General features: G+C 34.4%; 1 protein-coding gene and 1 long non-coding RNA gene across 4 annotated transcripts; both read right to left on the reverse strand.

The window, feature by feature from the left end:
* Positions 1-1,006: 1,006 nt before the first annotated feature.
* On the reverse strand, positions 1,007-10,817 carry LOC127160261 (prostate stem cell antigen). Of its 3 annotated transcripts, XR_007826685.1 has the most exons (7): positions 10,687-10,817; positions 10,487-10,603; positions 8,548-8,670; positions 8,186-8,249; positions 7,510-7,577; positions 1,805-2,115; positions 1,007-1,653 (listed from the first exon to the last, which is right to left on the reverse strand). XR_007826685.1 is itself a non-coding variant. In XM_051102923.1 (6 exons), coding segments are annotated over exons 1-6 (423 nt in total). In that variant the 5' UTR covers positions 10,736-10,817; the 3' UTR covers positions 1,779-2,113. The 3 variants fall into 3 exon arrangements, 2 of the variants coding, with proteins under 2 accessions (XP_050958880.1, XP_050958879.1); XM_051102923.1 differs by lacking the exon at positions 1,007-1,653 and having other exon boundaries at positions 1,779-2,115; XM_051102922.1 differs by lacking the exons at positions 1,007-1,653; positions 1,805-2,115 and having other exon boundaries at positions 5,876-7,577.
* A 545-nt stretch (positions 10,818-11,362) lies between these two features.
* On the reverse strand, positions 11,363-14,154 carry LOC127160264 (uncharacterized). Its single transcript, XR_007826687.1, has 3 exons — positions 14,091-14,154; positions 11,642-11,813; positions 11,363-11,546 (listed from the first exon to the last, which is right to left on the reverse strand). It is a non-coding gene; the product is annotated as an uncharacterized LOC127160264 (long non-coding RNA).

The raw sequence follows: 14,154 nt of genomic DNA on the forward strand, positions 1-14,154 counted from the left end.
GTGCACTGAGGGGGAGCGAGGTTTTTAAGGACGCCTGATTGGTCACGGGGACTGACGCAATAAGAGCGGTGGAGGATGGGAGATGCAGTCCGAGATGCCTAGTGACAGTCAGAGTGTGTAAGTGATGCGAGAGTGACATCTGGTGGTTGGTGGACAACGGGACACAGACCAGATTCGTGACAGTAACAGTGTTAACAATGGCAACATATTCCTTACAAAATACACTGCAATCAGTATTAAAATTTTCAAACAAACAATTAAAAAAAAAAGTATAAATACAAATAAAATTGCACAATTAATAAAGAATCTGAAAAGATGAAAAAAAAAATCAACAACAAAACAAAAATAAATAAAAATGACATTGTAAAACATTATATTCACATTTTAACAATTCAGTATACCAATCCCTGGTTTAACATTCCAACATTAAGATGCTAATATTTGTTTAATTCAAAAGATGCTCACACCAAGGCCACATTTACACATAGCCGGGTATTTAGAGAAACGAATATTTCCTCCCCTCCGTTTTCAATAATAACATTGTGCACACAACATCGTTTTCAAAAAACTTGTCATTTATATCAACCCGCATAAATACGCCGTCGAGCGCCATAATAACTATGCCAAACCTATGTAAATAGGGCGCTCACATGACGTTAAGCATTTTCTGGCGCATAATGTGACGTTTGAGAACCTAAAACCCCGTTTCTCCCAGTTGACACGGCAACACATAACCGGCGTTATCAGAAATCTCCACTTTGGCCGGAGTTTTTAGAAATAATCGTTTTCTGTGATAAAAACGGGGTTTTCGTGTAAATGAGAGGCCAAACCGCAGGGAAATATCTGCGTCTTCCCTTCGTGTAAACGGGGCCCAAGACTTCAGTGTTCACAGCAAGAGTTTAGTTTTCAGGGACTGTACCTTTGCAGAGCAGTAAGTGCCTATTTCCATAGACACCTTCTCAATTACCTCAAAAGTATATTTGAGTTCATATGGGTAATGAAAATCCAAGGCGAAGATAAGGCCAAACAAGTAAACAACAGCAGATTGTAAAAGTAGGCTGTGTGCTAGAGGCAACATCATCAGTCATAAAAAGAATTCCCATTTTCATCCCTCTGATCTGTCTGTCTGTCTGTTGGTGATGTGTCCTAATGAAACAAAAAATACATCATTATCAGCTGATCTCATTTTTTTCCTGAAATACTAAAACAAATCATAATTAACTTCCTCACAATGTAAAAATTTACTACCTTTTATTTCTCCTAAGGTTATGTGGCAAGACGTTGTCAAGGCTTTATATCTGCAAAAGAATTAATGTTACATACTCACCAGACACTTTCTAAACAATGCAGAATGATCTTCAGGGAGAAACAAAGGGAGATCTTCCAGAACTGCTTTCTGTGATTCACAATATTTGAGGTCTGAAAAATGGGTACCAAATAAAAATAATTACAAATCATACAGTTTAGAGATTACACATGGTTGTCATTAACATGTTACCTGTTTATCAAGATTGTTAAGAAGATCTTCCATCTTTTTTCCAAAAGCCCCCTGTCTTGCTCTGTACAATTTCAGAAGTTGTGGTGTATGTTGGTGTAATGATGAGCTGAATGTATCGATGAGGCCAACACTGGTAATGCGTTTGAACTCATTACCTATGTGATGAGAGAAAAAACAGGTTTCAGCTATAAAATTGTTCAACAAACAAACAAACAAACAAACAAACAAAAAACACATCACAAAAAAACTCAATTATAAAAAAGTATACTACAGCTAAATACTTCCTGTTAAGGCTATTATTTTTACCTCATTAGGAAGAGACAGGGCAGGCCATCGTTCCAGCACCTCAGACACCATTGGCACCACTTTCACAATCTCTTTTCGTCAAAGTGGAAATGTCAGGCTCATTTTCTGACTGATGAGGATCTCTTTTTTAGTCCTCTTCTTTAGTTCCTCTTCTGAATTTTACATTGTGTGCATTGATCTCTGAAACCTGAAACCGTTGACTGACGATCAAAATGGCGCTATCATTGCATGTGCTCCAACGTCAGCATGTTACAGCGTGCATGCTCCAACCACCAAATCAACGTGTGCTTGTAAACTTGCATGTGCATATCCTGTCAACAGTTCAAATTAAGTTGGTCAGTGTAGAAGATTTTCATTAATCTTGAATCAATATAAAACAGAATTATGCCTATACATAAGAGGATATTATTCTACTATTGTCATCTGACTATGTGTATTAACTGCAGTGCAGTGAGCTTAGAGCAAAGAGAACTATTTAAAGCTTGAAAAACACCTGTGTATGGAACGAACCTGTTCAGGAGCTAGAAATACATGACAGCTATTGATCAACCTTCAGAAACTCATATACAGTAAAAAAAATACAACAGTGCATATATGGAATGCTTCAGGATGTATATATGTGTGCTTGAGATGAAACTCTGGAATGGTGTTCGAACATAACTCAGCCTTTTGTTAACTTAATAAAGGTCTATCTGGCTTCAAAGCCTCTTCAGAGCTATTTATTTTGAGCAAGGAAAATTCTACAATGCCTGCAAGGTCCCCCTGCTCAAGAAAGCACATGTACAGGCCTGTCTGAAGTTTGCCAATGAACATCTGAATGATTCAGAGGAGAACTGATTGAAAGTGTTGTGGTCAGATGACCTTAATCCCAGAGAAAATCTGCCAAACGTCAGCCTCGAAACCTTAATGACTTGGAGAGGATCTGAAAAGAGGAGTGGGACAAAATCCCTCCTGAGATGTGTGCAAACCCGGTGACCAACTACAAGAAACGTCTGACCTCTGTGATTGCCAACAAGGGTTTTGCCACCAAGTCAAGTTTTGCGAAGGGGTCAAATACTTATTTCACTCATTAAAATGCAAATCAGTTGATAACTTTTTTGAAATGCATTTTTCTGGATTTTTTGTTGGTGTTGTTATTCTGTTGCTCACTGTTCAGATAAACCTACCATTAAAATTATAGACAGATTTTTTTTTTTTTTTTTTTTGTCAGTGGGCAAATGTACAAAATCAGCAGGGGATCAAATAATTATTTACATTTTCTTTTTGCTTTTGCAAATGTTAATTTTCTTATTACTTATCCCTTTTCACACCCTTTTTGTGATAATATATTACATCAGGTCTATTGAAGTCCACTTTTCCTATTAAAAGGAACATGTTTTTCTGATTGTAAGGGACAACTGCTCTTTAAACACTCCCTGATGCAAAAGAACAGTACATAAAACCATGAGGGTGAAGTCACTTTCTTATGCAAGCCATCTCAATGTTTTCTCTGTACACTTTAAATTATATTCCTAATTATAACTTACTTTCAGGTCCCAAGCAAGATTTTCAACTTATTTTAATGAGAAACTTGACAAATGTTATGAATGTTTCTCTTAACATGAGAGTGAAGAATGAGAATGTTCATAATTCAAGCATAACATAAGGATGTTCCATAAATGTTGTTTCATGATAACATTATGAAAACATTCAGAAATAAGAACATTCATCAAGTACAAATAATGTTCTAAAGATGTTGCAAGAACGTTGTTTTAAGAACGTTTTCTACCAACATTATAAAAACATTCATCAAGTACAAACAACGTCCTAAAGACATTCCAAGAATGTTGTTCTAAGAACGTTTTCTCTCAACATTACAAGAACGTTCCAAAAACATTTTAGTAATGTTTTGTACTAACATTTACACAACTTTTAAAGAATGTTATGAATGTCTCAAATTACCAGATAAGCCGTTCTGAACATCGGGACCAATCAAGGTGCTCGACAAGATTTTTGCTCCGATTCTCGGGAGGGGAAAATCTGGGCAAAATCGGGCAAAAAATCCTGTAGTGTGAGGCCGGCTTTAGTGAATGTTCTGAGAACTTTCCCTGTTAGCTGGGGAATTAAGAAGGTAAGTAGCAATCAGACTCTGCTAATCAAATGGCTTTGATTAACTGATCATTATCAAGTGTGAGCACCTCTATAAAAGCAGTTTGCTGCTCTGTGTGTTAACACAATTCCAAAGAGCATTGATGGCATGTTTGGAAGGCTTACCAGAAGAAAGCCTATTCCAGGGGTGGCAAATGTCAGTTCCACAGCCCTGCATAGTTTTGCTTCAACTCTAATCAAATGCACCTGAACAAGCTAATCAAGTTCTGAAGGGTTACTAGAAAGCTACAGGCAGGTGAGTTTTAACTAGGGTTTAAAGAGTCTAAAAAATGTCTAGATTTACAATACTAATTACTGTGAAAAGGCATTATCATATGCATATAATAGACAGCTGTGTTTAAACAGGACTTTTATTTTGGTCTGGTGGTGTGACATCATAAAGCCCCGCTGCACTCCTGCATTTGTTGTGATTCTTTATTTAACATTATTTTTGTAAATAAAATGCATCCTCATATTACTAGGCTCTTCTGAGATTAAACACAGAGATGAGTAGGCAGCTGCATTGAGAGGAGGTGTGAAATAAGTCCAGTCAAAATGGACAGTTCTGACTTCTTCAAGTGGAACAGATAACTATGAGATCAAAGGTGGATATAATTTAAGTTCTGTTGCTTTTATATGAATAGAAATATGATGAAGACACTCTAAGTGCTTGCTGTTTAATTCCATTCAAAAGGCATATTTATAATTTTTTTAATTAATATATTTATATTTATATATATATAATATTAATCAGGTCATTTATGTCCATTAACTCTGACTGACTCCCTTACCAGCGCACTGACTACTGCACTAGGGAGCTAACTGAGATGCAGCTCAGAGATTTAGTTTGCATTTGAATTTATTGTTGAATTTATTTTTGAGAATAATTTACTTTGTTATTATTCTCATGTTAAAACAGAACAAAGTGTCCAAACACAGAAAACTCCTGTTGAATCAACTGGGATCCACATGACACACTATTATAAAGATGGTGTTTATTAAAGAGGAGAGTGAAGACATCAGGATTGAAGAAACATTCAGAGTCAAACTTGAAGATACTGAGGAACAAACAGGTTGGTTTTTATTCTCAAAGCTGGGCTCATTTGATCCTTAACATGTCCAGCTCTACAGAAATGCATGATACTTATGAAGAATGTCACACGAGTGCAATGACCAGACAAATACTAACGCTGCCTTCAAGTGCAGCTGAAAAGATCATGCTTTCACATTGGAGATTTGTTATGACATCATGCATTTAAGTTTTAACACTAATATGGAATTAATATGGATTTTTTCTGTAACATTACACCTAATATCCGCTTCTAAAATTAAAATTTCTAGCTCTTAATTATGCAAAAAAAAATCTAACTAATATTTAGCATAACGCAAACCTTCCTTGAACCTTCCTTGAGTAATAACTACTGCATGCAGTCGACATTTGTTCATTTAAATGGTGCAAATATACAGCAAATAAAACAGCCAGTGGACAATAAGGCAACATCTACAATAATCCGGATACACTTGAAAACTGCATTTTTGTTTTAAAATGCTCTTCATCCACATCCACAATTTTAGAATTTGACATGAAACATGATCTATAAAAAAATCCTTTATAAAGCAGAAAAAAAGGGCCCTGGAAATGAATTTAATGGGGCATATACCACAGATATGATTATGTATGTTAGAACTAATAAAACAGTGATGGGAATATTGCTTATGAATAAATGACATTTACAAAAAATCCTTTTTTGTTTATTTTTCCATCTTAGACCTAATAGCACTGAAAGAGGAGAGGGAAGTACTAAATGAAATCGAAGAGAAAGATCAGTATGAGAATCTTCCAGAGAAGAATCTTTTTACTTTTTTACCTGCCAACAGTGTGGAAACTGTTTCACTCATATAAAAAAAACAAAAAAAAAAAAAAAAAAAATGAGGCACATGAGAACTTACACTGGAGAGAATCTTTTCACATGCTATCAAGTGTGGAAACAGATTCAGTGACAAAATAAACCTTAACAGGCAAAGGAGAGAAGCCTTACACACGTTATCAGTGTGGAAAGAGTTTCAGTCAACCTGGAAACCTTAAAATCCACATGAGAATTCACACTGAAGAGAAACCCTTTATCTGCCAACTGTGTAGAAAAACTTTAAAGCGAAAACAAACCCTAATGGTCACATGAAAATTTACACTGGAGAAAAGTTTTACACGATCCCTCAGTGTGGAAAGATTTTTACTCAAAAACAATATCTTGAAGCCCACATGAAAATTCACACTATGAAGAGTCGTTTTACCTGCCAACAGTGTGGAAAGAGTTTGACTCATAAAGAAAGCCTTAACAGACACATGAGAATTCATACTGGAGAGAGGTTTCATCTGAAAAGTTTGAAACTTTAAGTACCACATAAAGAGTTATTCAAGAGGGACATGTTTAAATGTCAGATGTGTGAACTGAGTTTTACAGACAAGAAAAGCCTAGGAATCATGCAGGGACATTGAAGATAAGCCTGACATGTGCCATCACTGTGGAGACACTTCCAGAAACAAACCAACTTTTGAGTTTCAGATACACTGGATGATGGCATATTGCAGCTGAATCACATCTTCCAACATTGACATTGGTACCTGACTGAATTCAGCCAACACTGAACTGATTCTAATTGAATAACTACATTGCTTTCTTTTGTAGAACTGTTTAAAGCTGAATTGGTGTCATTTCAAACTGATGAACTTCACAGTTATTGATCTGAACTGACTTGAACTGAATAATGACACTCTTGTCTTTCAGACCTGCTTTACAGCATAATCTGAATGTGTATTATATAATTTACTAGAGAAATAAAGCTGACTTGACATAAAAGTTTATGCTAGAGGTAGTTATTTCACCAGCCATCAAGATCCTGATGTATTCAGTACTTGTTCATTCTTCCTCTTGGGGGTAAAAAGAATAGCCCTGCAGAGTTTAGCATCGACCCTCATTAAATTGATCAAATCTAGCTAATCAAGCCCGTCAGGGTTATTAAAAAACTATGGGTATGTGTGTTGGAGTAATTAGAGTTTTGCATCCCTGATGTAGTATATCAGGAGGGAAGCCTGTAATTGGATGGAAGTTACTCAGAGAATCAAGCAAAATACAGCTACCTACAACACCAGAGTAGCTGCTCAGTGTCACATTTTTGAATATTTGTGATCCACTCTTTGAAGACCCAGCTCATTTACGGCTGGGTAAATAGTGACAGTGTGAGCTTTATTTCAGAGTGGTTTTACGAACAATTTACACAAAAAATGAATGAAGGCCCATTGATTACAAAATAGTCAGTTATTAATATTTTGCTGGTCCTGTCTTGTTTTTGCTTGTGTTCATAATTTCTTTGTATGACTGCATGGTAAAAAATTATGACCACACAATTTGGCATTTTCATTGTAATATTATCAGAAATAAAAACAATTCACTCCAAGCAAATTTGCAATATGCCTACAAAATCAGCAACATGTTTTTGTTCTCTTGGCTACTACTATATGTCATTTAATTGATTTTCCAACTGACCGTCAAACCATGCTGCAAAAATAAGCCACTTACAAGGATTGTGGGCTTCCTTGGAGTAATTGGAGCTGTTGATGAAATTCATGTTCACATCATTGCTCCAACTGTAAATGAGGAAATGTACCAGTAGAAAAGGATTTTAAAACATCAATAATAATTTGTGATAATTTTGCACAATGCAAAGCATTTTTTTAAATACATTGAAATATTAAATAGTGTCTTAATTTTTATTTTAATTTATTTATTTTTTTACTATAGTTGCATCAAATGACTGAAGTGGTGCTGCTGTGGCTTCACATGAGCAGGCTCACTATTGGCTGTTTCAGAGGTCAAGGCCGGCCATTTTGGGTGACATCATTGTAGTCCTTAGTTCACAACACTTAAAGTGTCCCCTCAGTCAACACTTAAGAATCACTGTTATACTTTACTGAAAGTTTATATAAAAAAAAAAATTCTTTATAAAAGTCCCCTATTCTTAGAAAAGTCCTACTTTTTACTAAGACTTTTTCAACATTTAAGTCAAAGCTTAAGACTATTCTTAATAATATTTCTGAGAAGTTTTATACATGTGGGCAATGTTTTTCTATTCCTCAAATCATGATACCAAAGAACAGCAGAACATGCACACTTTATTTAGTAAAGTATGAACAAAAATGTGTGTGACATTCAGTTTTTGCTGCAGTTGTTGAATCTGAAGTGCAGCTGGACTCACTGAAACAGGAAGTAGAAGAACAGAGGACACAACAGCAGGAGGAAGCTTCCCTTACACATCCCATCTAATCAAGACAATAAGGAAACTATTGTTAATTAATACTACTACTAGCAATTAAAAATGCTTATTCATTGGTTATATACTTAATTGCAGTTTTCTAAAAACAATAATTAAAAAACTATAATAATAATTAAAAAACTCTCTGAAAACACTTAATTCATAAGATTTTTGCCGTTTTCTTAACGCACAAGCATTATACTATTTAGGACTACTTTTGAAACAATCACTTGTGTTTGTAATATTATTGTTTGTATTTTTAAGTCACTGTGGACAGAATCAGACAGTCAAATAAAAGGCAATACCTGCTGCATTGCAAAGGTCAGAGTCACAGCACTGGAGAGATGCAGTCCCAGTTCCTATCGGTTTGGTCGCAGGTTCACAGTCACGTGCACACTCTTTAACTGTGCTGGTCACCTTAGTGGAACCTGCAAAAAAGAGATTCATTCTATTGATGTAACAGGATAATGAAACAATTTTGCGATTTGCAATTATGTGAAAAGATTAAAAAGTGTCCAGAGAAAGCATGGGCATTTATAACTTGAACAGGAATCTGCTTATAGTTATTTTTGATTTACAACAACATTTTGTTATGCTGCTTGATATCTCAAACTGGTATTTATTACCATATTATTTTAATCTATGTCATAATCATAAACACATGGGGCTTCATGTATCAATGCTGCGTACACACAAAAACTTTGCTTAAGCCAGTTTTCACGCTCACAGTCAGATTTACTAACAGTGAAATTAACGTGAGAATGTGTGTTCCTCCACGCCAACTTCAGGTCTGGTGTACGTACATTTCTCATGTTTTTTGTCCGTTGGCGACTCTAAGAGGCAATGAAGTGAAGTTGCAAACATTACACTATGAAGTATTCTACAAGTCTATCTCAACACCACTTGAGAGAAATATTTCTGTTAATTTGTAATTGATAAAATTGGCTAATTGACATACTATTGTCACACAAGCCTTATGGGAATGTTCTCAATTATGCAATTAAGTTAGAACATATAAAACCATGTGCAAATTTATATAACCCTTCGTCTATAGCAATTTGTCTGGATAGACAAAAATGAAGAGAGAATATCAATTTTCATGTGTTCTGAAAACAAACTAGATTTTCATGGATTTGTAACAACATAGTAAATGATGACAAATTTTTCATTTTGCCTGAACTAATGCTCTAAAATGTTTTTACAAAGAGAATGAAATATGAATCTAATTAATTATTTTTTTTATGTGAAGGTTCATTGTGAGGATCAATCCTGACACACCTCAAGTGCTCTGCAAATTTCCAGACCAGCAAAAGAAGTGGGAAGATGGTGCAAATGAGAAACTCTGACCTGAACCCTCATGTGTCCAGGGAGTTTGTGGATTTCAGCTGGCAAAAATATTAATCCACTACAGGCAAATTAATTTTACTCAGGAGAGTTTTTGTGAATTTGTATGTTTTTAAAATTGTTCTTATCATTTAATTTATTCATTTTTTTTTTTAATTGCTGTAATATAAAATATTTAAATATTTTGTATACATTTTTGAAAAATGCTTCTTGTGTGTAACAAAAGTTTGAGTTTTATTTGAAGCTTCACTGTCATTGCTGTTCACTGCTATCACAGTATGTTGTGCTTAGGATAAATGCTAAGAATTTTTCTAGCTATAATAAATAAAATGGTATGTGCTGTAATATGTACAATACTTTGTAATAGTGTTTTGTTTGAGTCTTAACTGAATCTGTGAAAATGTTTATGTTATTCCAACAATTGAACAATTAAAAACATTAAAAGTTACACAGTTGTCATTGCATTTTTTTCTTGTATTGCAATGTATTACTAGAGAAAAGACCATAAAATTACTGTATATTTTACAAGTAAAATAATGTAAAAAATAATTGTACAAGTGCAGTATAATACTGTATTTACATTTACAGCAAGTTTTAAATGGTACTGTAAATATAAATACAGTATTTTTACTGTAAGTAAATTTACAGTAAGTTACTGGCGAACCGCTGCCAGTAAGTTACTGTAATTTCTACAGTGAAGTCTTTGTACACGAGGCCCATGATTTGTAACTCAGTTAGTTTTTTTCTGTTTAGCATAACAAACTGCAGTAGTTATTTACTTTTATTTACCTATAGCAGCAGAAGTTAGCAACTCTGTGAGAATTTTTTTCCAGTGAAGCAGCACCAATGAGTCACCCATCAATTATAACAGTAAATTTTAATCCATCATATTGGACTTACCAATTTGTGTCACTGTTTGTGTCGAGCACTTGTAAGATCCACTGGGACATGTTTCTACCGTTGGATCTGCACAAGAACCTATGGGGTTTGTGCACTTGTAACAGCTGAGAGAGTGTCCTTTAGTAATGCAAGAGAAAGACAGTGAGATACAGATCTGTATTTGTACCAAGTAACATTACAAACAGTATTTGTCTTTGTACCTGCAGTAAAAAGCAAGAACAGAAAAAAAACTAAGATCTGCAAATCCATTTTTGATCAGAATGTGATTTTAAAATCATCCCTGTTTCAGCACTCATTTTATAGGTTTTCAAAGCGGGTGGGTCTTCATGAGAACCTGAACGTTTCTGTAATCAGAAACTTCAGCTTGCGCAGTTTACTTGGAAGTTAAACATAAAGGGATGTTAAATAAGGAAATACATGGAATCCCTGCAAACAAGCCTGCGCTCACCGTTTACGGTGCCACGTAGGGATAACCTAAGGGCCACCAGCCGAGAGCCACTGAGACTTTGCTTATTGGCAAAACGTTGTCCCCTTAGCGCTGACCCTGCATGGGCAGCCCTCACTAGGCCCACACAGGGCCCGTAATATTAGCCTACAACAAAAAATCTGTTTGACTATAAATACTATACTGTTTGACTATACAGCTACTATAACTGAAGTCTTTGGTAAAAACAAGTATACATCTGAAATGGATGCACATAACTAATGTCTGTATTGTCAAAAATGTACAGTAGTCAAAGGGATTTCAAATCAATGGATTTATTAAATACACAATAGAAAACATTCAATTCAGGTTATTACTGATAATAATTTAACACTGAAAGGGAGTACAAATTATCTATACAAATATAAAATTGCAAATTAACATAAAATTAAAAAATACCAAATTATTACTTCGAGCTCTGCTGAAAATATGATTTGGTGTGCAGAAGTATTCATTGGCAAAGCTCCCTCTTTCATCCACCCAGTCTGTCTCTTGAATTCCGCAACCACACCTTTATCTCACTCTCAACTACAGAATCAGGAGGACTTGGCTGGAAGGAACATTTTTAATCAGCCTCTGAAAAGCAAAACAGCCAACATGAGGGATCCTCAAATCTGGCTTGTAAGATCCACTTTCCTGCAGAGTTTAGCTCCTACTTTGATCAAACTCACCCACATGTGATTTTCTAATGATCCTAAAGCAAAGCCACTATTTTGCAAGCCTGCTTGCATTAGCTGAAAAAGTGTAACGGCTAAAGCTAACGCTTCTGGTCTGGCAGTACGTGGGAAAAGAGACCAGAGGCCGTTTTCTTTGAATGGATGTCAATGGAAGAGTAGCTCTGCACTGAAAAAAAAAAGAAGTTTATTCAAGTGTGCTATTAGTAGTTCTTTTAAACTAAAAATAGGAAAGTATACTTTCAGTCTACTTTTTAAGTACTTCTCAGAAATGTGCTTTATGTACTTCTCAAAGATATACTTAAAATGACATTTAAGTATACCTGACTTGAAAAAGTCTAAATATATTTAAGCTATACTATACAAAGCTAAGGGAATCCATGTTTTCATTGTTATACAGTAGGGGCACTAGTACAGAATTTCCAAAACACAAGCAAAGAAGAAACTGAAACAACAGATGCTTCCACATGTAAACTAACAGGATCATCAGACATAAAAAAACCATCAAAACTGTGTAACATTTTGGGATAAAATGTTGACCCATGAAGAGGTAATAATGACTGTCAAGCTTTGGGGTGTTGATCAGCTCCATCTGCATTTTGATTATATAATTCCAGTTTTTTTTCAGCGTTTTGTTCAAAATATTTGTTTTTTTATTTTTTTATTTATGAAACTTAACCACAAGTGTTTATAAAAAAAAGAATGCATTAAGCTAGAATAAAATGGCTTTGTTTACAAGCAGATACCCTGTTCTGTCTTTTGATGTTTTGTATATTCAGATATTCATATAACAAAATATATACAAAAATGATACCTAAATAGAGACACAGTAGTATACTTACAGTATGATGTAAAGTTTACTTAAAGAAAACTTACGAGTATACTTCAGTATGAAACTACTAAACTAGTAGTTTACTGAGAATATACTTCAAAGTGTACTAAAAATGCTATATTTATTTATTTAATTAGTAAACTATCAGTATACCTATAACTTCACTTTTAGTATAGTTGCAGTACAAACTAAAAACTAAAAATACAAACCAAAAATATGTAAACTAGTTGTGTACTCAAAGTTTACTACTGTTATACATACAGTATATTTAAAAGTATACTTTTATACTAGAAAGTGGGCCAAGTTAGTGCCAAGGATTATCGAAATAGTACACTTACAAGTATACCACTAGTACACTGATATTTGCATACTTACTACATAAAGTATACTTACAAATATACTTAAACCTTACCTAAGTATCTTACTTAGGTAAATATACTACTTTTTGGTAAGGGGTGGCAAGCCCGAATTGGGGCTGTTTAGGTTTTTTTTGTGACAATTGTGTTGTCATTGTGTCTTTTTTTTTTTTTTTAAGTCTGTTTATTTACTTGCGTATGGTCCATAAAATTAAAGCCAATTGGGGTTCAGTGACATTTGGGCCCAAACAATATTCAAAATACCTTCTTGTGTTTTGCAGAAGAAAGAAACCTCTGTTTACATAGGTATGCTTCAGGTATAACTTAAATTCTGTGGTAATTTGATAAAAAAAAGGCATTGAGACACCAGACAAAGACTAGTTTCTATTGACTGTTTAAACAGTAATATCAGTTTACTTTTCTCTGGAATCATGACGGATCAGACTTGAGATGTTAGAAAGATAAAGACTTAGGCTTTAATAAGTCAATATGTAACGGGTCCCGGACACGGAACTCGTTGACAGATTAAAAATGTCTGAATTATCAGGAGAAACAAAAACACATTGAAACTTCAGTGTCTTTCCGCAGGCGCAGCTTAGTAGCGTCTCTTTATTAACATTCATATCATACCAAAAGCATCCTCACAAATCATGTTTCATGTAATTTAACAAACAGTTTTGTTCCCTTCTTTTGTATAGTTCTTTTACAACAATATAGTCTTCAAATACTTATACACTCTGTACACTTTTATATACCACATATAATCATTATACCTGCTGTATTTTTATCAGTATTATACAGAAATACACTTTAAATTCTTTCAGTAAGACGTCTTTCTCATGTTTCTCTGTAAATACCTCCATATATAACCATTTTACCATTAAACTACTAAACTCAGTTGATATAATCATGCGTCTGTTATTTGTATCATTTAAATTGTAACGGTTTCATTTGACACCAATTACCAATGTTACTCTCATAAACTATATACATTACTCTAACACATATTGATTTACGTTTTCTAAGTCATTTTCTGTCCAATTATCACGTACTGAGATAAATAGATATTATTTATTTGCGAGACAGTTGTAACAAACGTAACTCAGGCCAACTGTCATTTTACCGGTTCTTTCATCTAAATGACTCTACTCAATTTACTACCGTAAACAAGCTATTCGCTTTCAAACACATAGGAAATGTGTACTCGCATGTCTTTACATTCATGATAACAAACATATTCACTTTTTATGAAACATACCTGAATTATCAGGAGAAACAAAAACACATTGAAACTTCAGTGTCTTTCCGCAGGCGCAGCTTAG

The sequence above is a fragment of the Labeo rohita genome, unplaced genomic scaffold, assembly GCF_022985175.1.
Source record: "Labeo rohita strain BAU-BD-2019 unplaced genomic scaffold, IGBB_LRoh.1.0 scaffold_307, whole genome shotgun sequence".
In the NCBI taxonomy this organism is placed as follows: domain Eukaryota; kingdom Metazoa; phylum Chordata; class Actinopteri; order Cypriniformes; family Cyprinidae; genus Labeo; species Labeo rohita.

Bases quoted from the DNA above. Each gene is read 5' to 3' on its own strand.
- LOC127160261 (XM_051102922.1), bottom strand. From the start codon at position 10,735: ATGGATTTGCAGATCTTAGTTTTTTTTCTGTTCTTGCTTTTTACTGCA. The intron at 10,604-10,686 runs GTACAAAGACAA...GCATTACTAAAG, and splicing joins GTTCTTGCTTTTTACTGCAG to GACACTCTCTCAGCTGTTAC. The intron at 8,250-8,547 runs GTATTGCCTTTT...TGTCTTGATTAG, and splicing joins TGACCTTTGCAATGCAGCAG to ATGGGATGTGTAAGGGAAGC.